Raw genomic sequence first — 24,853 nt, 5'->3', positions numbered from 1 at the left:
TCCTCTCTCTCTCTCCTCCCTCCCATCAGCATGACAATCCCCCCTCTCTTCTTCTTCCCCCTCCTCCCTCCCACACCGTCTGCCCAGGCGGGTGCACGAGTGGCTGCTGCTGCTGCCGCTGCGGCGCCGAGTGTCTCGCAGTCACGCCGGTCGCCTGTGGACGCTGCCCGGCTGGCCGAAGATGGCGGCGGCGGCCCCGGAGGAGGAGGAGGTCGACCGCAGGCCGATCCGCAGGGTCCGGTCCAAGAGCGACACGCCGTACATCAACGAGGCGCGGATCTCCCTGCACCTGGAGACAGGTGAGGCTTGCGGTAGCTTTCAACGCTCCTGCGGGTGACAGCTCGCGCACGCGCATCACGCACGCACACACACACACACACACACACACACACCGGCGTGTCGGTATCCACGGCGCTCCGCCGGTTGCGCCTTGCGTGACGGCACCGTTACTCACACACGTGACGGTGGGTTTGTTCTTCTTCCACCCCCCACCCCCCCCCCTTTTTTTTCATTTTGTGACATTGCGTGCGGTGCGTGTGCGGGACGGGCTCCCGCCGTGGATTCTTGGGGAGAAATGGCGTGGAAGGCGAGTCTCCTCCGCACAGAGCCGCCCGGCGGATATATAACTTAACTGTTTCCTTTGTTGCCATGGTCACGATGCTGCGCCGCTACAAATCCGAGACGCGCCGCTGCGTCTTTAGCACGCATTATTTGCGCATTTTTTCGTTTTTTTTTTTTTTTTTTTTTTTTTCGGGAGGGGAAGGAGGGCATCCATGTTAACCCCCACCCCCCGCCCCTTTCCCCAGAGAGGCCCAGCTTTAATAACACATCAGCAGCGCGGAGCTGTCCGCGGCCCCTCCGGTGCTGAAGCAGTCTCCAAGCAGGGGAGGTGGATTCCTCCACCGCCGTCCAGCCGTATATACATCTAAAGAAGGTGGCTTTCTGCAGCTTGTTTCTTTTAATAAGCCCCTCAGTAGCTTATACAGACACCTGACGTGGCAAATCCTCATCACATGGTACCTACAGCCCCTCAGACAGATGCCAACTCTGGAAGAATCTTAACCCTCCACCACCACCCTGCCAGCGTTTATCCAGCACCCCTTAAAAAAATCCAGTTTCTCAAATAAAATGGATGATGTATATCTTGCTGTCCATCTTGGTCTTAAGAAGGGAAACCCCTCCGTGAGTCTCCACGGGACCTGGACTGTAACTCTTAGGAACACGCCTGCTTCATCCCGCTCAGACCTTTATGACTCATGTTGTACGGACCCACATACTCATAATCCTTGTCAGCTGCCCTCTCGCCGGCCCCCCGACAATCTTCCTCTCCATTTTGTAAAAACGGCGGCGGCGATGCCGGGGACAGCGGCACCTCCTCGTAGATTAAGCAGAGCCCCTTTTTCCAATGTGACTTGAAGCTTTGTGTCGGGCTTTTCCATCAAGCATGGAGAGGAGGACGATGAGGAATGTGTGTGTGTGTGTGTGTGTGTGTGTGTGTGTGTGTGGAGGGGGGTGTTGCTAACAGTGTTGCTACCGGCTATTAGCTGAAAACAAAGCAGCTGCATGACGCTGGCATCACCCAGCACTCAGAGGGCACTGCCAATGTTTCCCGCTCTGTGGTGGCTTTTTTTGGATCCTTCTCCTTCCTGTGAAATTGACTGGGTTTAATCTCGTTTTATATTTTTCCTGTCACCAGCAAAACCATCTGCACACCTACTCCCTCCGTGCACATTCACGTCCCGTCTGTGTGTTTAGCTGTTGTTGTTTTGCATAAATCCAGCCCACTCCTCTCTTTGATGTGTGTCACCAGTATCAGCGCCGTTGCCAGCAGGTGTGTGTGTGTGTATGTTTTGCAAACAGGAGTTGATCAGTGTGTAAGGATGCACTGCAGCAAAATTGCAGTTTGAAGGGAAAAAAGTGAGGCCATCTGCATCGTGGAAGCTGAAAAAATGTGTTAAAATCAGGTCTGTAAAATGTGGAGCACTCCAGTACACAAGGGGGCGCTGGAGGTTTTGTGTAAATTGTGTCTTATTTTGTGAAAACATGTTGAAAAAAATACAATGTGGTCCAATCTAAGGCCTGGGGCTGCACCCTCAGGGTTTGGGCCTCATAAATAAAGCTGATTTTACTCTGGCCGGGAATTACTCTGAAAAATGAGTTTCAGCCAATGAGTAAATCTGTAAAAAAAAAAAAAAAAAAAAAACAGTATTATTCGGAAAAACAAGGCTCATTTTTCTGGATGTGATCATTTAATTCATAGAAAGGAGACAAAAGGTTGCATGGTGAAGACAGAAGATCTCAGTTGTCTTTATCTCGATTCCTCGCTCGCCGTCACTTCCTGTTCAGAAGCCGTCACTGCGTCACACAAGGCTGGAAGACGTAGCTTTGTTTTACTGCAGTTCAGCAACTTCTTCCCATCATGAGACTTTTCCTTCTGTGTCCGTCGTTTGCCATTACTATCGTACAGTATTTGCATACATATCAGCCATTTGTACTATTTGTGCTATTTTACCTTCTCTTAAATGTTTATTTTTGAATATAGGCCAATTCTAAGCGTGGGTAAGCGCGTACAATACGTACTCAATCACAACTCCTTTGCCAGTGCATTCCGCGCGAATTTTAATATTAGCGTAAAGCCCGTCGTTAACAGAGTACAGTGTTCAGTGAGGATCACCTGCACTGTCTTTTTTTAGGTATTTTTCTTGCAAATTCTTTATTAATTTTAAGCTCACCGCTTGTTTATTCCCAAGAGCCGGTTCACTGATTTTTAAAAGTGACAAACTCCATTAACGTGCTACTGTGATTTTTGACAACAAAATTAAGAATGGGGCAGTTTAAATATCACAGACAGTGCTTGTTAAAGCCCAATCATTCAGTGGTAACCAGATTTAAAATCTTTTTTTGATTTTATCCTGCCTTTACTACCATGTTTGTTTTTCTGCTTCTATTTACAGCAGCCTTTTTAGGAGTCAACACTTAACATGTGTTGTTTATTTATCAATAATACACAATGAAGTTTCTTTAAACAGTCACAGCACCGGATACTTTGTTTTTTTTTGGGTCATGTTTTCCATAATTCTTCAAATAATTTGCTCATTTTTTTGCAAACTCTCAGGGGAAATCCTTTAAGTGAATAAGAAACAAACGCAGGTTCGGAAAGCTAACAAGGACTTTTCATGAAACGTAGCAAGATACCTCAGAAGTTAGTAGCGATAAAAATATTTTCAAAAATCAGGAAATTTGGGAGAAAGAAAATTCTAAAAACTGCCAAAGAAAACATTTCTTCTCAATTCTATTTATAATCCAAGCCTCTTACACTCTCTGAAAACTCCTCATTTTATAATCGTATTATATCACGGACTGTAGTTTTCAAACTTCATTCCTTTCGGAAAGGCTTTTTATTTCGGGCTTCCTTCGTTCCTCCCAGTAAAACAAACCGTCCTCTTCTTCAGCAGCACAAATCCAGGTCAGCCAGATTGGACGTGGTCCATCTACCCAAAGAGCCAGACGTGAATGAGGACTGAGACAGAGGAAGTGTGTGTGTGTGTGTGTGTGGGGGTGAGTGTGTATTGAGACGTCGTCTCGCTCAGGGACGAGGAGGGTTATGTCTGGCTGGTGGGAACGCCGTCTCAGACCACGTCCCATGCTAATCAACATGCCCCAAGCGCAGAGATGGGACTTCGTTATTTATTTTCTATCAGAAACTGTGATGCACGCCATCAAACACATCATTTTCTAATAAGTGATTCATTATTTATGACTTGGTGGCGCTGCGGCGGCGGTTGTTTACAAAACGCTGAGAAAATACCGCGAGGAAACCGGTGACCGCGCGGCCTCTTTCGAGATAAGACATGAACACCAGAATTAGGAGGAAGTGGCGAAGAGGTGTGAAATTGTTAGGAGATGGTATTTTTAACATTTTTGTGCATTTTTGTGCACCGGCAGCCGCTGAGTCACCGCAGCGGGTGATGAGTTGCTTGGGTTTTTATTTTTCTCGGAGTGACGTTTCAGAGCTGGCTCTCCGAAGCTTTAAAACATAAACTGATAAATCAAATCATCTTAAGTAATGATGAATTCAAGAGCCGAAATGGCAAAAAATTAGTTAGTTTGTGTTAGTAACCCAACTAGTGCTATTGGTCTTATGTGTTGTTGATCTGACTGATATTTGAGCAGTGTTGATTCCGATATGTGATGGTCTTCGATGGTTTGGAACGACCTCAGGAAGACGCTGGTTCAGCGTGAGAAAGACTTCATGCAGATGTTTTTGCATCCAGCTGTTTGTTGGACGCTGCATTCTGGTTGGTCGATAACCTTAAAACAACCCAGCGTCGAGGTCAGCTGGTCACCAGGGTCTGAATCAGACATCTGGACAGCAAAATCACAACCTACTGCTGGGAACAGAGAGACGTCAAGCCAATCAGATCTTTGATCGACAAGTTATTGATCATATACTGATATGGGTTTAAACACTTGGCTGAACCGCAGACAAATGTTCTTGAACTTTGGTTTTTTTTTCCAGCTGTTTGATTATTGCCTGCTGCACCTGATCAAACTGATACCCTCTATTATTCAGTGTGATTGTGACGGAGTGGTGTCTCCAAGCGGTCGCCATGCCAACAATCCCAGGTGTGTGTTGTGTGAGTGTCAGGGTGTCTGATTCTCGACCTGTGGATTCTACCCTCCATCTTTACTGCAGGCATGTAGTGCCAGAGGTGGAGCAGGGAATTTATAACACACATCATATTTTCATATTATTTTACTTTTGGCCCCCGGTGACTCTTCAAAATACAGTTTTTTACTTTCCAAAAATTGCCTGAAAAATAAAAATTAAACATTTTTTTTTTTAGATCATCAGAGCTATCAAGGAGTTATTTAAATACAGTTGTAGAAAATGAGAAGATAAGATTTACCAAGAAAATGAGAAAAAAAAAATGACAAAATTGTCAACAAAAAAACTACATGATGTAAAATTTGAAATAAAATCACTGAGACAACAGGCCAGTATTCCTGATATTTATTGATTGATATGGAAAAGTGTCTCCAGGCTCTGAACCCCCCAACACACACACACAAACACACACATACACACACACACACACGACAGGCTTGTTTACAGGGCCCACATATGATTCATGCAAGGGTTTTGTAAACACAAGAAGGTCCAGAGAGACATCATCAACAACACATCGCACGCTTTGTTTAACTGTGTGTGCGTGTGCGCGCGTGCGCACACGTGTGTGTTCGTGTGTTATCGATTAAGGCCACCTTTCAAAACAGATGAGCCATGCACTGCCGCCAGAGAGAGCAGGACTACTTATATTCCTGTGACACACCGACTCTCGCCTTCACACGTTTGCAGGGACGCAGAAACACACACACACACACACACACACATGTGCACACAAAGACACGCACGCACAGAATCGCGCTCCCACAGGCTCTGCTGTCGTGTCACTTTGCATTAATCCAGCACACAGCGGGTCTGGTTGGTGGAGTGTGAGGGGTCTGAGCAGCTCAAGAGATGTAAATAAAACTGTTTGATGGAGAGGAAAAAAAAACACTGAACTTTTCGTTCGCTACCTGCAACTCTGACAGACGTCTGCTGTCTGTCCTTGTCAAGTCACATGGAGAAACGGGACAATAACAAAAAAAAACAATAGGCAAACAGCTGAAAGCTTCACAGCATCAAAATTGAAAATAGAAAGATTTAATATAGTTATTTTTCCCCACTGAAATTATTAGCAAAGAAAAAACAGGAAGCGAGACAAATGAAATATTGCCGTGGTTGGACTGAAAAATAAATCAATAAATTAAATTGACGGGGTCAATGACAACTGATTCCAAGTAAGAAATGTTTTGAATATAAACAGAAAGGGGATAATTAAATTAAAAAAGTGAAAAATAGAAAACCGAATGTTGGATGTTTTAGTTGTGTTGCCAAAATATTAAAAAAGAAAAATTACGATATTAAAATTAAGATATCATCTCCAAAAATTTTCAAAAAAATGTTTCGAAAAAATAAATCTGAAAAAAACTTACAACAAAAGATCGATATAATGTTTCCCTGGAATCAAAAATAAAGATGAGCATTTCGGAGAAAATTAGGTACAAACTAAAAAAAAAAAAAAAAACAGGATTATGTATTTCAATAATCCAGCCTGTTCTTTTACAACTGTGCAGTCTCAAACCCGGGAGGTGACAGGTGGAGAAGCAGAGGCTGTCGAGGAAGAGGAGTCGTCTCCAGGCCCGGGGCGGCCGGAGGTATGTCTCCTCCTGGGTGACCAAGCCAGGCGTTCACTTTACAGACTAAATCTCTAAGAGCGTCTTTCTAGGGGCCCGAATTAGCAGCGGCACCCTTGAGGACAGAGGATGATTAATGCTCATAGCCTGATAAGAGGAGGTGACGGCGCGGTGACGAGACTAACAGGGTCACGGGTCCCGGGGGGGGTTTGGAGGAGGGAGGTCATTATATAAACAATGTTGTAAACCAACATGGACGCCGTACCCTAAAGTGACTGACAGAAACATAAGAATCTTCCTCAGCTGTAAAAACAGAAAAAAACAAAAACTGAACATGAAATCAAGCTAATTGTGACCCTCTGGGACACTTGGGGATGCTGTAGGGGGGTTGATCGGGGGAAAACGCCTGTGGATTTTCTCAGTCATCCAGCTCATGGTCAATTCTTGTCAAAATCCTCTTATCGTAGCAACTTGAATGATTTTCGTCCCTTGAAGGTGTTTCACCTCTCATCTGAGAAGCTTCTTCGGTTTTAATGGACATAAGGACCAAGGTTGGGGGGCCGGTCTATATAACGATGGCTGGTTATGCAAATGACGCGTTGTTGTGTAGAAACTAGGTCGATGTCGTTAGGTGGGAACAAAGGTACACCCTCTGGGGGACAAATCTGGATTGAAATTTGGAGAGTTGGAGCTAAAATTGTCAGAACGAAAGAAAGATACACCTTTATTGTCACATTCAGTTATACATAGAGCACAACATCAACAAAATTTGACCACTGCATTTAACCCGTGGGTGAACCATGAGCAGAAGGCAGCTGAGGAGCAGAGCAGTCAAGGGTTCAATGTCTCGCTCAACAACACTTTGACTGGCTAGGAAGAGGGCAGGAATCGAACCAGGAACAAGAGCCCTATCGGATCACATGGACTGAGGCTCAGTTGGTCCGTTGGGCCTTTCCAGGTGGTTTGAAGGGTGCGATCAGGCTCGGTCTGTGTAAACTAATCTGTCTAGGGATGGATCCCAATACGGCATTGCATGTAGGGGAGAAGTTGTGCCTATGACCCCTCCCTCTGTTCAGAGATGGTTTTTCCGTGTTGACAAAAAATGGCGTCTCTCTCGAGCCACCTGTCTTCTTCAGCTAGAATGCTGACATTTTTGTATCCAAAGGAGTGGCCCTTGTCCTTCAGGTGTAGATGGACTGCGGAGTCCTGTCCTGAAATGTTGGCTTTCCTGTGTTAGAAGTTGTTGTGTATCTCTAGTGGAGACGTCATCAAAATCTTCAGTGCAAGTGACAGCAGCATCATTTGCCTACGGGTATTGTGAGGTTTGAATTGTCTTGGTATTCGGTGTCTATTGAGAACCCTTCTGAGTTTTTCCGAATTGCAGCAACATACAGCAACATATGTTTATCCTCCTCCTGGGTCTGGTGGTTTCAGATTTGGCAAAGCTCTATTAAAGGCTGTTGAAGTTCTGATAACACCAAGCCTGATCAGTATGCGTTAGTTTCAGGTAAATCTTGATTTTCAGGCTTCTGTCCTGTTGAATATGAACGCAACAGCCCAAGAAAGGGAGTTCGTGATCCGTGACATCTTTCCTAGTGAAACCTTGGCAAACTCCTCACAGTCCAGAACAGAAGAAACCTCTCGGATAAGGGGTGTTGTTATCAAGCAAAGAAAATCAATTCCAGCGATAAGAAGATTTTGACATGAATTGGGGGTAAATCTTCCTTTACTGGGAGGTTGGGCTTCCTCCTGATTCTTCTCCTGGACTTGTACACCATTCCTGGCTTTTGTTCAGGTGCCCTTTTCCCATTTCTTGCCAGCTTGAAGCTGATATTCAACAGACTTCTCGCCCTCCTGTGGTCAATACCATCAGGAGACGGCTCATTTCGGAGTCGTTTTTATCCTAAAACATTTTCCCCACTTGTCCTCAGGTGACCTCTCCCCTGTTTGTAGGAAGTTTTTGGATGATTTTGGGGTAGTTTCTTGCTCAAGTTTATCTTCAAGGTAGTTTCTCTTGAATCATTCAGTCCTATTTATATGTATTCTTAACTTCAACCTGATTCTTTTAAATTCTATTTCTCATTAATTTCTTCTGATTCCTCTCATTTTTAGCTGCAGTGAAGTAGATAATGAGGTCAATTCTTATTTTGGGGGAGGAGTTTCTGGCAGCATTCTTCAAAGTGTATTTGAAGTACATTCTACTTATTTTTTTTCATATATTTTCCTCCATACCCCTTTCTGTTTTTCAAATGTTTCAACTCATTTCAAAAGATAATTCTGAAAAGCGTCTGGTGTTCTGATACTTCGTGACTCATCGTTTCCGTCAGTCAGACAGGAGAAGGATGGCTTGCGTGCGCGCGCACACACACACACACACACACACACACACACACACACTCCAGTGTAGGCTGTCAGTAATTAGGAGATCAGAGACTCTGTCTCACACCTTTTTTTTTCACCAGATTCATGCATTTCGACTACATTTCTTCCAAACCGGGTCCCCCTATTGGCAATCACTTGTAACTGCAGACGATGACCTTCACTGGCCTCCAGGTAGCAACAGGAGGTGAAAATTGAAAATTATAATGTTAGAAAATTATATGTAAACAAGTGAATATATACAGATTAACAAATAATTTGATTTAATATAAATATATATTCATAAAGAGATACAATTCAAACACTGTTGGAAAATCAATGTAAGCAAATAAAAAAACAAAACAAATTAAAAAAAATGAAAATGAATGAATGAAAGCATGTTTAGAATAATTATGTCATAAGATCCTAACAAATTTCAAAATTTGATGATGATGACTTTTCTTAATGTGAAAATTATATATATTATTCATCTTTATTAATATAAAAAAGAATTGACCGCATTTTTACAAACTATTTTTGATTATAAATTGTGTAGTGATCTTATTTTCTTTCCAATTTTAAGAACATCGGCTCTTTTTATTATGATTTTATATATAACAAAAAACAATAATAAACACACCGTTGCCACGTCCTCTCATCCCACTGTCAGATGTCCCTATTCGGTCATTCGAGTTCTAAATCTCCCGGCGCTTGAAGCTGATTGGCTCCAGTTACTCCCCACCTTCCGTGAAAGCGTGTCACAATTGGTCGACTCTGATGGGTGGGCGGGGCCTCGTCAAGACCTCGCCGGAACATGTGAAGTGATACCGGAAAAAGGGGATCGTTATTTTCAAAATAAAATGTAAAAGAACTGAAATTTTAAAGACACTGGCTGTGATACGGGCTAAAAGGGAGGGATTATTAGAGTTACTAGAAAGGATTTTTTTTAATTCCAGATGAAAAAAAAAATGCTACCAGGTTAAAGTGAAACATCCAAACACAGTTTGTGGCTGTGGCTCCGTTTCCATAAAGCTAATTTTCCACAGAGCTTTTATTTTGAAGGCGTTTACCGGATGTGGATGTGAAATCCTGCCGGAGCTGCTCAGAGGGCAGAAGGTCCGAACCCCCGCGGTCCTGCCAGAGCATGGCGGGCAGCAGAGGCGACGTGTTGCGTTCAGGGTCCGGATCGGGACCCGCTACCCGGCCTGTTCCGTCCGCGGAACGGGAACCGAGGAAGCGGAGGAGAGCGTTCCGCCTGGCCGGAGCGAATCCCCCCGCCAATAACAACAACAATACTCCAATCGGGCTCCGTTGCCCGCTCGGGAAGGAGACCAAGCACGTCTGCAGCGACTGCCGTGGAGCCGCGCCTCCGGACGGTGAGACCAGCCGCTCCCCTCCCCGGGCTCCGGGTGTTATTTACCGCAAGAAGTTGGTGGTGCGTTTATGTCCCCCGCAATCTGATCGGTTCCTGAGTGCGTCTGCCCCGGTTAAAGGGTCAATGGATCAGAACCAGGCCGGGGGAAGGGGGCTTTATTAGGGGCTAGATTTCCCGGGAGACACCGTACCCAAGCCCGCATGTTGTTTATTATTTATATAGTATTTCTCCTTTTTTTCCCACCCATAATTTGGTTATTTTCTGCTTTTTTGCAGGAAATGTAAGAAAAAATGTTTTTTTTTCACATCTAAAGTTCACTCTTGTGTGTTTTCATCCAATTTATTTGTAGTGTGTGTGTGTGTGTGTGTGTGTGTGTGTGTGTGTGTGTGTGTGTGTGTGTGTGCTTGCACTAAGATTTCCAGATAATTCAACCAAAATGCAGTTAGTTGTTTCTTGGCAACATCACATCTTATGCTGTGGCCCTGATGGGTTTAGTGTGTGTGTGTATGCAAGTGTGTGTGTGTGTGTGTGTGTGAAACTGAAAGAATGTCACCCTGCAGTGTGAATCTCAGCCCCCCTGACTCGCTCCTGGGGGACCCAGAGGTGTAGGGGAGGCGTTGTCTGTGACTTATTGATTACTGATCAAACACACAACCTGATCTGTCTGCGTCCCATAAAACCTACCAGGAATTGTTTCATTTATGAATCATACGATTTATTTTTTTTTTGGGGGGGGGGGGGGGGGGGGGCTTTTTCCACATCAGTGGTCATGACAACCCCCCCCCCCCCCAAAAAAAAAGGCAGTAAATTAATCAGGAATATCCAATTCACTGCAGATAAAGGTGTGATTGATCCGGAGATCCCTATGCAGTGTGACTGTTGCTGCTGCTCGCTGCCGTCCATGTGATGCCAGCGTGTTTATTTTAGCTCCTGTTTTTTTTTTTTTAACAAGTTTGTTTGTTTTATAACATCTGCCCTAAGAGCCCGTCAGAGTCTGATGCTACCAGAGAAGAAGGAAGCGTTGCCAGAGAGAAATCCACAAGGAAATGATCTTGAAAAACAAAAACAGGGGAAAAAATGGTTGAGGATTATGCAGAGCTTTCTCCAAATTTCCCTTAAAAAACAAATTAGAGTTTCAGAGATGGTAAACAAGTTGAACCGGAAGTGACCTGTGTTTCTTCCAGAGCGAAGATGGAATTGGGAAATAAATGACCCGGCAATTGAAAGTGAAGTTACTCTTAAATAACCAATACGATGATGTACAGCATATAACGTTTGTAGGCGGAGACCTGGTGTGTGTTCAGTGATCGAGGTCAGAGGTCAATTTGACGGACATTCTGGCTCAATGGTGCATTTGTCGGATGAGGTCCGTGTTGTTGCTGTATCAGCGTTGGTGTGTAAATGTGTGTGTGTGTGTGTGTGTGTGTGCGTGTGTGTCTTGGACTGGAACACAGTGTTTCAGACGCGGAATGACCTCAGGTGACCCCGGCCCTGCTTTGACGTCTCTTGGTATCACAGCAAACCTGGAAAACTTGAAAGAAAACCATTAAAATCCCCGTTATCATTTACTTTAAACCAACTACTATTTAAGTTTTATTTTCATGTTGTTTCTTGTTGGTTTTTTTTTCTCCAAATTTCTGAAGTTGATAAATCCCTGCTCTCACACCTTTGGCCTCAAAAAGCACTAGCCACTGGATTACATTGACACACACACACACACACACTTAACGGCCGCTGGTTTAAAGTTTTTTCCACCTAAATGTAGTTAATTTCTTTGCGACATCACATTTTATTATGCTAGCCTGATGCATTTGTGTGTGTGTATGTGTGTGTGTGAGCCGGGAAATGAACCGCCAACCTGTTCCATTATACCGGTGCTGTTCTACCAACTGAGCCACCACCATCTATAATAAATCATCTGATTAGCTGGTGATAATTAGCTGGTGTTGCTGTTTTTTTAGCGGAGGAAGTGGAGCGGTTGGCAGCCATGCGTTCCGATTCGCTGGTGCCTGGGACGCACACGCCGCCCATCCGGCGGCGGAGCAAGTTCGCCACCTTGGGTCGTCTCTTCAAACCCTGGAAATGGAGGAAGAAGAAGAGTGAGAAGTTCAAGCAGACCTCGGCGGGTGAGGCTCGAAACGCGGGAAATAACACGGTATAACTTCCGTTATATCGGATTATTAAACCATTAAGTCTCATGGAGAATCCAAGAGTTGACAACAGCGCCCCCTAGTGGCCTTTAATTTCAGCTAACTCCATGATGCCTAGCTTCACTTTGCCTTCACTCGTGGGTTCCTCTGGAAAACAAAACAGCATTTGATGCGACAGATGAAGATGTAACAGATACTGATGGCATTTACAGATTATCTATCGCCGCGAGGGTTAACTCCAAACCGATAGGTCGTGGATTATTCTTCCAGGAATGCGAGAACAACGCGATTGAGATCAGCCTGCAACCAACAGTCGAGTCACAAGATTATTACCGTGCGGGATAACACTTTGTGTGTGTGTGTGTTTGTGTGTGTGTGTCTTCCTCAGTGCTGGAGAGGAAGATGTCAATGCGGCAGAGCAGAGAGGAGCTTATCAAGAAGGGTGTGTTGAAGGAGGTGTATGAGAAGGGTGAGTATCCCTCTCTGCGTTTAGACAGATCCCTTTTTTTTTTAATTTTCTTGAGTTTGTGTCATTTCTCACCATTTTGCGATCACTTCCTGTTTTCCTTTTTGCTTTCTTTGCTTTTTTTTTTATAAAATGTTTTGCACTTTTTAAAGAACATCTGGATCCTCCCTTCATCAATATCCTCATGTCTGTTTCGTTTCCCCGCTAACAAGCTAGGCTAATAACGTTGCTCATTAGCTTAGCTAATATTCAGGTGATTTCCTGTAAAACTGAAGATTCTTGCAGTCTGAACTTTTATTTTAAATTGATTTCTAGCTTGTTTTACGTCAGATTATATTGATTTTAAGATGACGTTTTTTTGTTTTTTTTACTCTTATGCCGTGCAGACGGCGCCCCTCCGTCGCTGCGGGAGGAGTCCAGGAGCGAGAACGGACGGCCTCTGGTGACAGAGTGCGACGGAGCCGAGATGATGGAGGGAGCGACGGCGACGCCAGCGCTCGGTAGGCGTCGCGTCCTCGCCACCATCTTTCCATCGCCTCCTCGCGGGCTTCTCATCATCCTCCCCTCCGCAGGCTCGCTGGAGTTTCACCTGCCAGAGGGGGCGTGTCCGCAGGACCACGCCCAGAAATCCATCCAGGCTCCGCCCACAAAGAAACCCTCGGTGTACCCGGGCGACGCCGCCGAATCTCCGCTTTCCAGACCTCCGACGCTACACAAGCAACCTCCCGCGCTTCCGCCCAAACCCTTCAGCAGGCTACCAAACCACATCACCGGTACGACACGCCACGCCAGCACAGCCGTTCGGCGAGATTTCCTTCAGGAAACCCAAAGAGCCAAATACCGACACAAACGTAATAAACGTGCCCATCAGATTTTTTTTCAGCTTGTCTGATAATTATGGCAATTTAGTCTATTTTTACTCACTGAAAAAAAAAAAACACGTTATTTTTAATTGGTTATTCATATTTTCTCTTGTCATTTTTTGCATACGGTTAGTTAATTAATTCAGCTTGATTAATCAGTTACTTGTAGGATTATTTATGTGATTGATTTCTTCATTATTGTTGTTGTGATCCTTTGCTAATTGCAATTCACTTTTCCCCGGATATTTGAATCCATTTATCTATTATAGATTGATTAACAATAATTTTACTTCCAATTTCCTGTACATTAATTGATCGATTAATTGATTAATTGATTCATTTCTGTCGTTGATGATCCATTGCGAGTTTCGATTCATTTTTTACCACATTCTTTGTTGATTTCTCGATAATCGATCATCATAACAAGAGCAGTTTCCTGAACATTTTAATGAATTATTAATTAATAAACTGATGGTGGTGAGCTGTGGTCAATTTAAATTAATATTGTTTCCACAATTTTAAATAACTGCTCTATAATTGATTATCAACAATTTCAGCTGCACTTTCCGAATATTTTCAATTGATTTATTCATTAATTGGTCGATTTATTCATTTTCTGTTGTCCTGATCTGTTGTGAATTTACTGTCTTTTTTTCCAGACTTCTGTTAATGTCTTTATTTTTGAGTGATTATCAATCATTTCAGTTGTAATTCCAGGAATATTTACTATTGATTCATCAATTGGTCGATTGTTTCATCTTTCATTGTCATGATCTGGTATAATATCAATTAACTATTTTCCTGATTTTTTTTCTTTCTTTTTTTATTGTTTGATTCTCAATAATTAATTCATAATAACCAATTAATTGATTGGTTGATTGATGATCAATTTATTCATATTTTCATTGTTGCTGATCCGTTGCAAATTAAATTTTTCATTTTTTTTCATCATAAATTTCCCACTCAGTTGAGTTCCATAGCGATCGTCGATCAATGTGCTTCACCCCTCCTTTCTTTGCTTTATCGATCTATCGATCACCAGTCGGAACCCGGGATAGTCTCTGCGTTCGGCGGTTTGGGCGCGACGCGTTTGAACCGCGCTCCAACAGGAAGTGCGGTTTGGGCGCGACGCGTTTGAACCGCGCTCCAACAGGAAGTGGGTTGTCGTTGCAGACGGCGCCCCCGTGAAGCTGCCATGCATGGCGGCGAAGCTGTCCCCTCCTCTACCTCCCAAGAAGCTCCTGATCTCCGTGGCGGCGGGGAGCCCGGAGCCCTCGCCGCTCGCCTTCCAGAAGTGCCCGCCCCCCGCTGCCGCCGCCGCCGCCGCCGCCAGCCACGCCCTCCAGTACGGCGCCGTCCCCGTCGCCCTGCATCCGCCCAGCCGCATCATCGAGGAGCTCAACAAGACCCTGGCCCTCACCATGCAGAGGTTCGAGAGGTGGGTGCGCATCTGCAGATAAACTGATATATTGATAAGCGGTGACGAACTTCCGCGTCAGTGGATGGACCAAAATTGATTGATACCGATCGATATCTATAGATATCGTAGTGATATATATTGATGGATAGACATTGGTACATATTCATATTTACAGACACTGATTGGTTCACACATGCTGATATTGATAATGTAGATGGTGGTGTATACTTAAAGATATTGATTGATAGTGGTCTTGGTATATACTGATTGATATTGACGCGTAGATTGGATGTATCGATATATGCATTGGTGTACACAGAAAGATATTGATTGATGTTGACATGCTGATGGATATATTGATATATGCATTGGTATACACTGATAGATATTGCTGATATTGACATGTTGATAGATCTAGACAGTGGTATATACTGAAATATATTGATTGAAGTAGACAAATAGACATGGCATACACGAAAGGACATTGATTGATATTGACATGTTGACGATATAGAGAATGGTATGGATTGAAAGATATGGATTGATGTAGAGATGGAGATAGATAATATACATTAGTATACAATGAACGATACTGATATTAACGTTTTGATTATATAGATAGTGGTATATGCTGATCAATACCAACAGTGGTATATACTGAAATTTTTTGATTGATATTGACATGTTGATAGATTTAGACACTGATATACACAGAAAGGTCTTGATCAGAAAGGTATTGACAGTGATATATACTGAGGGATATTGATCGATTTGCCGTTTTGATGGATGTAGATAGTGGTATATGCTGAAAGATATTGATCGATTTAGACATGTATATACATACAGACACTAATTGGTTTGACGAATGGATTGATAATTGATATTGGCATGTATTGATAGATGCTCAACAGATTGTTGCGGCTGCGCTGGCCTTGTTTTGAGTGTCAGGGCCTCTTGTTATTTCACACCTTAAACACACTTTCGCGCCTCAGTGAGCGTCACCCGCCCGCGACCCCTGACCTTTTCCCACAGCTCCATGATGCACGCCGTTCCCACGGTGATGATCGAGTGCGACGACGACAAGGAGAACCTGCCCAACGAGGCCGACTACGAGGAGCTGCCCGGCATGTACAGGGACGAGGAAGAGGAGGAGGAAGAGGAGGAAGAAGAAGAAGACGACGACGACGAGGAAGAGGAAGAAGACGACGAGGAGGAAGAGGAGGAGGAGGAAGAAGACGATGATGATACATTGTTTACAAGTAGGTTTCTCTTGCTTTCCACGGATTTTTGGCTTGTTTTATGAAGGTGGATGTCTCAGGTGTGTGTCTTGAACCTCCTGCAGGCACGCTCGCCATGAAGGTGCTGAGGAAGGACTCGCTGGCCATCAAGCTCAGCAACCGCCCGTCCAAGAGGGAGCTGGAGGAGAAGAACATCCTGCCGCTGCAGTCGGACCAGGAGAGACTGGAGTCCCGCCAGCAGACGGCCACTAAGCTCACCAGGTGACGTAACCCCCCCGCGCGCACACACACACACACACACACACACTGACACACACACACTCACGCCTCAGCATCGACCTCGCCCAGTCACGTGACCCATTGGTGCTGGAGGTGGCAAGAAGTGCATAAGGAGGAGGAGATGCAAAAACTCACTCCTGTTAAGAACGCTGGCACCGTCTCCTAGCAACAACAGCTGAAAATAGCCTTCCCAAATAATGTGACAGGTTTTTTAATTTTTTTTATTTTATATATAAATTTTATAAAAACAAATAATGTTGCTAATTTTCAAATCATTTTGTTTTGGCAAGTTTAATATTCTTTCATTTTATGTTTTTAAATAAAAATAGCATGCATACATTTATATGAATAATATGAATTTATGAATTTAGATTTTATTTATATGAATTCATATGAATTTTATGTTGTAAACATACAGGAGAATGAAAAACAAAACAGGTTCAAAGAAAAGCTTTCAGGAAAGTAACACAGAATTGATGTTTATATTGAATTCTAAAATATTTTCTGCACATAAAATAAACAGGCAAAATCGACAGCCTTTGGTTTAGAAGTACTTTTTTGTAGTTTACTGGAGTGACCGCTGCTTTCCTGGACATCCTCCTCCACCTTCCCACTCTCTTCCCTTCACCAGTGGGTCTGCGTGGGACCGCACACTTTGCTTTATTTAAAAAAGGAAAATGGATAAAAAAATAAAAAGCGATGAGATCAAACCAGACGATTGTTTCCTGTTTCAGACGGTTGAGTCAGCGGCCGACAGCAGAGGAGCTGGAACAGAGGAACATCCTGAAACGTGAGGGGGTGGTGTGTGTGTGTGTGTGTGTGTGTGTGAGAGGGAGATTGATTGATCGTGTGAATGTGCTGTGGTGTGAGATTGTGCGTGTGCCCGCGCATTTGCACGTGCATGTGTGTGTGAGACATTTTCCGATGATCCCCGGCTGTTTTTCCCCCTGCAGCTCGCAACGACCAGGAGGAGCAGGAGGAGAAGAGGGAGATCAAGAGACACCTGTCCAAGAAGGTGAGACAGATGGACGGGCAGGTTCGGTCCATGATCTGCTGGAGCTGCAACACTGTTGCCATGGCGACCTGCCCCGCTGCTTTTTGAAATCATGATGATATTAACGCTTACATCATCCTCTCAGGTTCACTGTGTGTGTGTGTGTGTGTTTTACAGTCCCACCATTCAGGCTGACCCTTTAGCCTCCCAGTTCACTTCAGTTATATATAGATGGAGAACGAGTCTCAGCCTCCTCCTTCTCTTCCTCGTCTTCCAGCTGAGCCAGAGGCCCACGGTGGAGGAGCTGAGGGAGGCCAAGATCCTCATCCGCTTCAGCGACTATGTGGAGGTGGCCGAGGCCCAGGACTACGACCGAAGGGCTGACAAGCCCTGGACCCGGCTCACCGCCGCAGACAAGGTGGGGCATAATACGCCCCCGTGTGGCCAAAGGCTGTCATTACATCTTGATTTGATTTATTTATTCGTGTGTGTGTGTTTGTGTGTGTGTGTGTGTCACTTAGGCTGCCATCAGGAAGGAGCTGAATGAGTTTAAAAGCACAGAGATGGAGGTGCACGAGTCCAGTCGTCACCTGACCAGGTACAAAGACAACACACACACACCCACACACACACTCCGTATTCTCCGTATGTGCAATAGTTCCAATGTCTTCTGTGCAATAAATGTTTTACTGTACAACAACCCCCACTTATACACATAATTACTACATGTCATCATATACATGTACTTGTAAATACACACACACACACATATACATATACATACACACACACACATATATATGTATATATATATATATATATATATATATATATATATACACTGCTCAAAAAAATAAAGGGAACACTTAAAAAACACATCCTAGATCTAAATGAATGAAATATTGTTATGTAATACTTTGGTCTTTACACAGTTGAATGTGCTGACAACAAAATCACGCAAAAATGATCAATGGAAATCAATTGTATCAACCCACGGAGGTCTGATTAGGAATCACACTTAAAATTAAAGTGTAAAAACAAACTCCAGGCTGATCCAACTTTGATGTAATGTCCTTAAAACAAGTCAAAATGAATCTGTGTTGCTTCCTGAGTGGACACTATGATTTCACACAAGTGTGATTGACTTGGAGTTACATTGTGTTGTTCAAGTGTTCCCTTTATTTTTTTGAGCAGTATATATATATATATATATATATATATATATATATATATATATATATATATATATACACACACATATATATATATATATATATATATATGTGTGTGTGTGTGTATATATATATATATATATATACACACACGCACGTCACATATATTGTTAAATTCCTTTAAGGACTCCCTTGTAAAAGAGGTTTTTAATCTCAACTGGACTTTTTTTCCTGGTTAAATAAAAAAATAAACTTACTTTTATTATTTATTTTGTTTTTTTATGGATCTTTTTATTTCATTTTTTTAAGTATTCTGATTCTGATATGACACACACACACACAACCTGAAGCTATACTTACAGCGGAATCAGAAGGAGATTATCTTCTGTCACTCTGAATAATATGAATGTTTTGGAATAAAACACTTTTAAAAATCCAGTATAGGCCCAGAAAATTGCAAGAAATCCTGTGAAAATTCTCGAAAATTATTTTCCAATATTTTGTCAGTTATTTTCCTTTTCATCCTAAGTTGAAACGCTCTTCACCCCACCATGTTCTCACCCTGCAGGTTCCACAGGCCATAAACCCCAGTCAGACCTCGGCCACGTGTTTGTATTATTTTTTATTATGATTATGATTATTCCTCCACCTCAAGTGTTGGCATGGCGACGGGCTCGCCAAGGTCGCGACCCCCTCCCCGGGCTTCTTCCACTTCCGCGGGGGGAAAACGGGATCGAAACACTCGGAGGGCTGAATCTCGGCTCGGCCGGAGGAACCGCAGACGACGGGATATTGGAAGAATTTTTTTTTTTTAATGAATAAGACGGAGAAACGTTGGACCTTTTCTTTCCACTGAAGGTCAAAACACAGGATCCGTGCCAAGTCTTACGCCAGACTCTTCTCGATTTCTTATTCACGTCGTCCCTCCCCGCTCCGCCGGATGCACAATTTCAAATTTCACCACGTCAACATTCGGCAGCTCCAACTTCAGGCCAAATCCTGGAACGGCTGGAGGAAGAGGAGGGCAGAGTCCTCCCGAATGACCTTGGAAGTTCAGAACGGGATACTGGAATCACGGAACGGGTCCCGGTGGACGTGGGGTCTCGCTGGCCGTCCTGGATGTGGACTCTTGGCAAGGGGAGGGGATGCGGTTCTGCAGCGTCTGACGAATGAGCTCAGAGTTGGAACTCTGGACTGTTGCTAGGATACCTGCCCCCCCCCCCCCAAATCACACAGCGTCAACCGAGCAATAACTCCGGTTCCTCTCAGACGTCACATCTTCCATCTCTAAAAAATTAAAATAAAATCAAAGAAAATAAACAAAAAAGAACTTTGACTGGAGACGATCTCGAAAGGCTATCACTGTGGCCAAGGCGCCGTTTACAGGGATTTAAAAAAAAAAAAAAAAAAAAAAAAAAAAAGCCAAATCATGTCGTTTTATCCGAGGACTCGGTAAAACGCTGCTGAACTCAGCGGTTCCGTGAAGAAAAGATGCTCTTTTTATAAAAAAAAAAAAAAAGTCATTTATTGTCCAAGACAAACCTTTGAAATGGTACAATATATGGAAACCCTGCCATGTTTTTATATTGTTTACAGTCCACATTAGGTTCATTGGTCACCAGATTACTCGGGTGTATGTGTGTGTGTGCGTGTGCGTGAAATGTCCAGAGAGGAAAATATTCTCAGAGTTCAAAGAGATGTACATACAAAGAACGTAAGTGACTTTTTGAATTTTTTTTTTTTGTTTGTTTGTAAAGCATGTGTGTATTAATTTATTGTGAGTCTGTGACGTAAGAAGGTTTGTAAAGAAACAAACAAACCAAAACCGTCGCCGCCTGCTGGTCTTGCTTTTGTGTGTATTCTCCTCTTCCACGGCTTCCACTACATCCTTTTCTTCCTTCCCCTCCAGATTAAGGCAGGAAGTGGCACTTCGCTTCTCGTCGTCGCCGTTATGAAGGTGAAATTGTGTATTTGGTTCACGGTTCAAAGCCCATTCACAGTTCTAAACACAAGAGGGCGCCACCAGGCTGTTTAGCTGTTGAATTCAAACGCTTATTTTTACATCCAGAAAAAGAAGAATATTCTTCCATCCAGAAACTTGAAGATTGAAAAAAAGGTTGTTGTCAAAGATTTACCTTGGTTTCTCTCAAAATGTCTGGAGAGAAAAAAAAAAACCTGAAAATTAAGGGCGAAAGTGATCGACTTAAAAGATTTAAAGTTATTTTTGAGAAATTCTTCATCATCTTCTCCTTTAGGCTTTTTCCTTCAGGGGTCACCACAGTGAATCAACCTTCTCCATCTAACTTTATTCCCAGTCTTCTTCTAGACCTCCTGCCTTGCTAAATTTGTAGAAAAACCGGAGAGTAGTTCCAAACTGTTCTTGTCTTTTTCATTCTTCATGAAAAATGATGGAGATAGGTGTCGAGTCGCCTGTGGAACCCAGAGCCGTCAAGGTGCAGGCTGGGATGGGATCTCCTCCGCTGAGCGGGACTACACGGCGTGCATCGGCGTGCCGCAGTATTTGTGCCACAGGTCGATGGCTTTGGTGACGATGGCGTCCGTGTTCTCCTGGGGTATCTGGACAGGACAAAGACGGGGTGAGGTCTGCCGGGCGACCGAGGCTCTGCAGAGGCGGCGGCGGCCGGCAGACTCACGTTGCATAGGAAGCGGACGATGACCTCGGGCTGGCTCATGCCCAGCAGGACGATCTTGTAGCTCAGCAGGATCTCCAGGGCGACGAAGACCAGGATCTTACAGGAGCCGCTGATCACCTTGTCCCAAACCCTGGAAACAAACACACTCTCTGAAGGGCCGGACACAGAGGCATTAAAAGAATACACAGATAAATGTATCTTGACCTTCCATCCTGAGTCCCTTGCATTGATTTCTTTTACATGTTGTTAATCACTAATTCTCCACTAATTTTTGCTGATTTTTAGCCACTTGCTAAATATCAGGGGATTTCAGGTAATCACTTCTCAGTCTCAAATTTCTCATGGATTTTGGATTCAGTTTAAGATTGGAGAAAAAAAAAAAAAAGTAAAATGTTATGGTGCAGAAAGACTATCCTAATCGAATAAAAAAATAGTAATAATTGTAAAGGCAGCAAAAATTTCCAGCTCATCTTCTGTGGGAAACTGCGGTTATGCTGACCTCTGCAGGCTGGACTCGGGGAGGCAGCCGGCGAAGCAGCGGCGGAACCAGAGGCCGTGGGGCAGCCGGGCCAGAGCCCCCGTGGCCACCAGGTGGTTCAGCAGCCGCGGCTCCTCCTGGCTCAGGTAGTGCTCCAGGCTCTTGGGCTGCGGGGCGGTACAGATCATGTGACCCTGCCTCACAACACTTTCCTTTAGAATTAGAAAAGTTTCATAAAGATTTGCTCAACTTCCTCTTTAGGCAGACTTCCAGTTCAAGTTTTATTTGTTGATTAGCTTTTTTGAATGATGACAGTTTCTTTTAAGCATTAACCTGTCTATTTTCAGTTTCATTCACTTGTCTTGCTGGGTTTTTTTTGTTTTTTTTTTGTTTTAATGTGATAATTTGGAGGAATTTGAAGTGTTTTTTTTTCTTCTAATTTTTCAGTTTGCAGTTTCTTGGCTGTCTTAAGAGTTTTCATTTTGCAGATTATAGGTTCCTTTCTGATTTTTTTTTTTTTTTTTTTTTTTCCCTGTTATCATACTCTCGTCCGAGTGCCGGGGGCTCGGACTCACCAGATGGGGCACGGAGTCTCCAAACCTGGACTGGAACTGACTGACGAAACACTTGACCAGCCAATAGCAGTCGATGGGATCGTCCACGATCTCCTCCATGGCCCGACTGATGAACAGGAAGTCCTCGTTCTCGTCGTCCTGGAGACAATAGCACATTTGAGTGTGAACTACAGAAATGGTCTTCGTTGGCATCAGCTTCACCTCTGATACTTTCATGAGAATGTTGTCTCAAAAGAACAAATCAGCTGTTTAACAAACAATAACTAAAGAAAAACTCAGGTTGTCGTCGGATAGTTTGACTCAGAATCGACAGTCGACTGCCATTTCCACCTGCTTCATTACTTCAGAGTTAAAGTCAAGTTAAAAAAGACATGGCTGCCCTTACCGGGGGTGAGGTCTCGGAGCAGCGTGGCAGCACCTGGGTCTCCAGCTGGAACATGCGCAGGTAGACATGCGTGGACGGCGTGGATGAATTGATATACCTCATCACCTCCAGGGCCTCCAGCAGGTCCTGGTACTGCTGCTTCCTGTAGCTGCTCACCAGGGTCTGGGAGTCGCTGTGAGGGGGCAGGATGCCTAAAGATGGGTAAAGAGGAAGGAAATAGAAACATTGATTTCTTGATCCAAAAGATAGTAACACACATTTGTGTGTGTGTGTGTGTGTCTCACCTAACAGAACCTTCCAGACATGGATCCTGTACATGGAGGGAAGGGGGAACCTCTGACTGAAGGTGCTCAACTTCTCTAGATCTGAAAGCAGATAGGAGGAGGAATAAGCTGTTGAAGTAACAACATTCAGGAAATAAGTATTCCCCCCCTTTAAATCCAGATCAGTGAAACCAAAGATCAACAACAGACCATCAAACCTACAGCCTCCCCCATGTCCTCGGGGAGTCACAGTTTAACAGACCCAAGGTTGCAAAATATATTTTTTTCAGCTCGAGGTGGCGGTGAAGTGCTGGTTACCCACCCAGGGGATTGTCCTTCAGCAAGATCTCCAGGGATTTCTTCTCCTCCACCCCCCTGAAGCCCACCTTCTCATAGTAAGCAGATCGGAAGTTCCTCTGCGGATCATCGGCCATGATGCTGCCCGGCCGCCGAACCAGCACTCCTTTATTCCAGACACAGAGAATGATCAGATTTTAAATAAATAGGCAGGTTAGTGTCAAACATGGATGATGATGTTGTAGTTCAATGACTATTCACTTAGCTGCTACTTTTCTGGATCTTAGTTTATCTCATTTTGAGAGATAATAATTGTAAGGAGAGGAGGGGGCGAATATTAAAAATGAAATGCTGTTAATAGTAATGCAAATAGATATGTTAAAACTACTGGGATTCTAAAAGGGGGCTTAATAGTATAAATAAATTAGTTAAATATACGAGAAATCCTTGAAAATCAAATTATAAATTGGCCCATACCAACAGTAAGTCAATAAAATAAAGGAAAAATTATCCTGAACATTTATAACAATGTAAAAAAATATATATATATATACACATATATATGTATATAAAAACTAATATGATTTGAATTATTCTGAAAGCAACACTTTCGCCTAAAAAAGTTCAGTGCTCTCCAATATATATATTAAATTTCCTCCGGTTCCTCGGCGCCGACTGGCCCGGCTGGTTAAACATTACTGTCAACCTTTCACCTCGCTTCGAAGAAAGCTACAGAAGTGACTCTAACGTAAAACATTTTCTGTTTTTAAAAACTCTCCGCCACTGTTTCTGAAACACCAGGCGAGTTTAACCGCGGAGGGAATATTTAGAAAACCCGTAGCACCTGCTTCTTCCACACGGCAGTGGAACTTGGAGTCCCTTAGCAGCTAGCGGCTAGCCGGCAACCGGACTAGCTTAATCTAATATGCTCTAGCTTGTATAACAAGCTGTTTAACGTTAGCAACCGAGGCTAGAGTTAGCAGCTAGCTCCTAACTAGCATGCTATTACCTGTGTGCGTTCGGCTTTGCCGTTACGACTCCCGGGGCAGCTCGTTTGTGGCACAACACGGAACCAATGCTAGTCCTGTCATTTTCACGTCGGCCGTGATATGACGTAACACGACGCCGGTCTTGTGACGTAAACTGAAAACGCCCCCCCCCAAAACAAAACATTTTATTTATTTTTTCCAGATCCAGTGTTCATTGTTAAATGCAAAGTATGGGAACGTGTTTCTCTGTAAAATATGTTTCTTCTTTGCCTTTCACTGTAAATTCTAGATAGTGCCATACAAGAACGGTATAAAAATAGTATTAAAAAAAACCGTATCACAGTATCCGAGCTGTGCAAAGTGAATCTGGTTGTGCAAGGGTATTTCAAGGCTTTAAGCTCCTGTACCCTAACCCTGTTCATGTAGAAAATAAATGAATTAATTAAAAAGCCATGCAACATGCAATTAAAACTAGATTATGGTAAGTTTTAAACTTATAAGAAAATTATTGTTTTTTCACATGAATGACTTCAAAGCAATTTACGGGAATAATAACAATTCAATCTTATTATTTCTTCATACAGCTTTTCAAATACAGGGCCACGGTGGAGATCCGTTTTTTTATTCAGTATTTTAACGATCAACTATTTAATAGCG

At 43.5% G+C, this 24,853-nt stretch overlaps 2 protein-coding genes across 4 annotated transcripts; one reads left to right on the top strand and one right to left on the bottom strand.

Moving 5' to 3' along the window:
- Positions 1–64: 64 nt before the first annotated feature.
- Positions 65–20,380, top strand: phactr1 (phosphatase and actin regulator 1). Of its 3 annotated transcripts, none has more exons than XM_086144469.1 (13): positions 67–299; positions 11,935–12,099; positions 12,512–12,592; positions 12,976–13,089; positions 13,162–13,362; positions 14,626–14,890; positions 15,905–16,131; positions 16,215–16,371; positions 17,124–17,179; positions 17,343–17,404; positions 17,661–17,801; positions 17,905–17,981; positions 19,124–20,380. In XM_086144469.1, the coding sequence occupies exons 1-13, from the start codon at positions 182–184 to the stop codon at positions 19,137–19,139; spliced, it is 1,680 nt and encodes a 559-aa protein (XP_086000595.1). In that variant the 5' UTR covers positions 67–181; the 3' UTR covers positions 19,140–20,380. The 3 variants fall into 3 exon arrangements, with proteins under 3 accessions (XP_086000605.1, XP_086000595.1, XP_086000588.1); XM_086144462.1 differs by lacking the exon at positions 67–299 and adding an exon at positions 9,741–9,974; XM_086144479.1 differs by lacking the exons at positions 17,905–17,981; positions 19,124–20,380 and having other exon boundaries at positions 65–299; positions 17,561–17,691.
- On the bottom strand, positions 18,681–24,305 carry tbc1d7 (TBC1 domain family, member 7). The gene is made up of 8 exons (XM_086144490.1): positions 24,217–24,305; positions 23,233–23,373; positions 22,932–23,012; positions 22,648–22,838; positions 22,263–22,400; positions 21,709–21,854; positions 21,210–21,339; positions 18,681–21,132 (listed from the first exon to the last, which is right to left on the bottom strand). Exons 2-8 carry the CDS (start codon positions 23,342–23,344, stop codon positions 21,046–21,048), a joined length of 885 nt encoding a protein of 294 aa, XP_086000616.1. The 5' UTR covers positions 23,345–23,373; positions 24,217–24,305; the 3' UTR covers positions 18,681–21,045.
- Between the last annotated feature and the right edge of the window lie 548 nt (positions 24,306–24,853).

Source organism: Fistularia commersonii, chromosome 1 (assembly GCF_037954325.1).
Source record: "Fistularia commersonii isolate RoL2024-O1a breed Wild chromosome 1, RoL_Fcom_v1.0, whole genome shotgun sequence".
NCBI lineage: Eukaryota > Metazoa > Chordata > Actinopteri > Syngnathiformes > Fistulariidae > Fistularia > Fistularia commersonii.
This window is presented reverse-complemented; position numbering and strand designations above follow the sequence as displayed.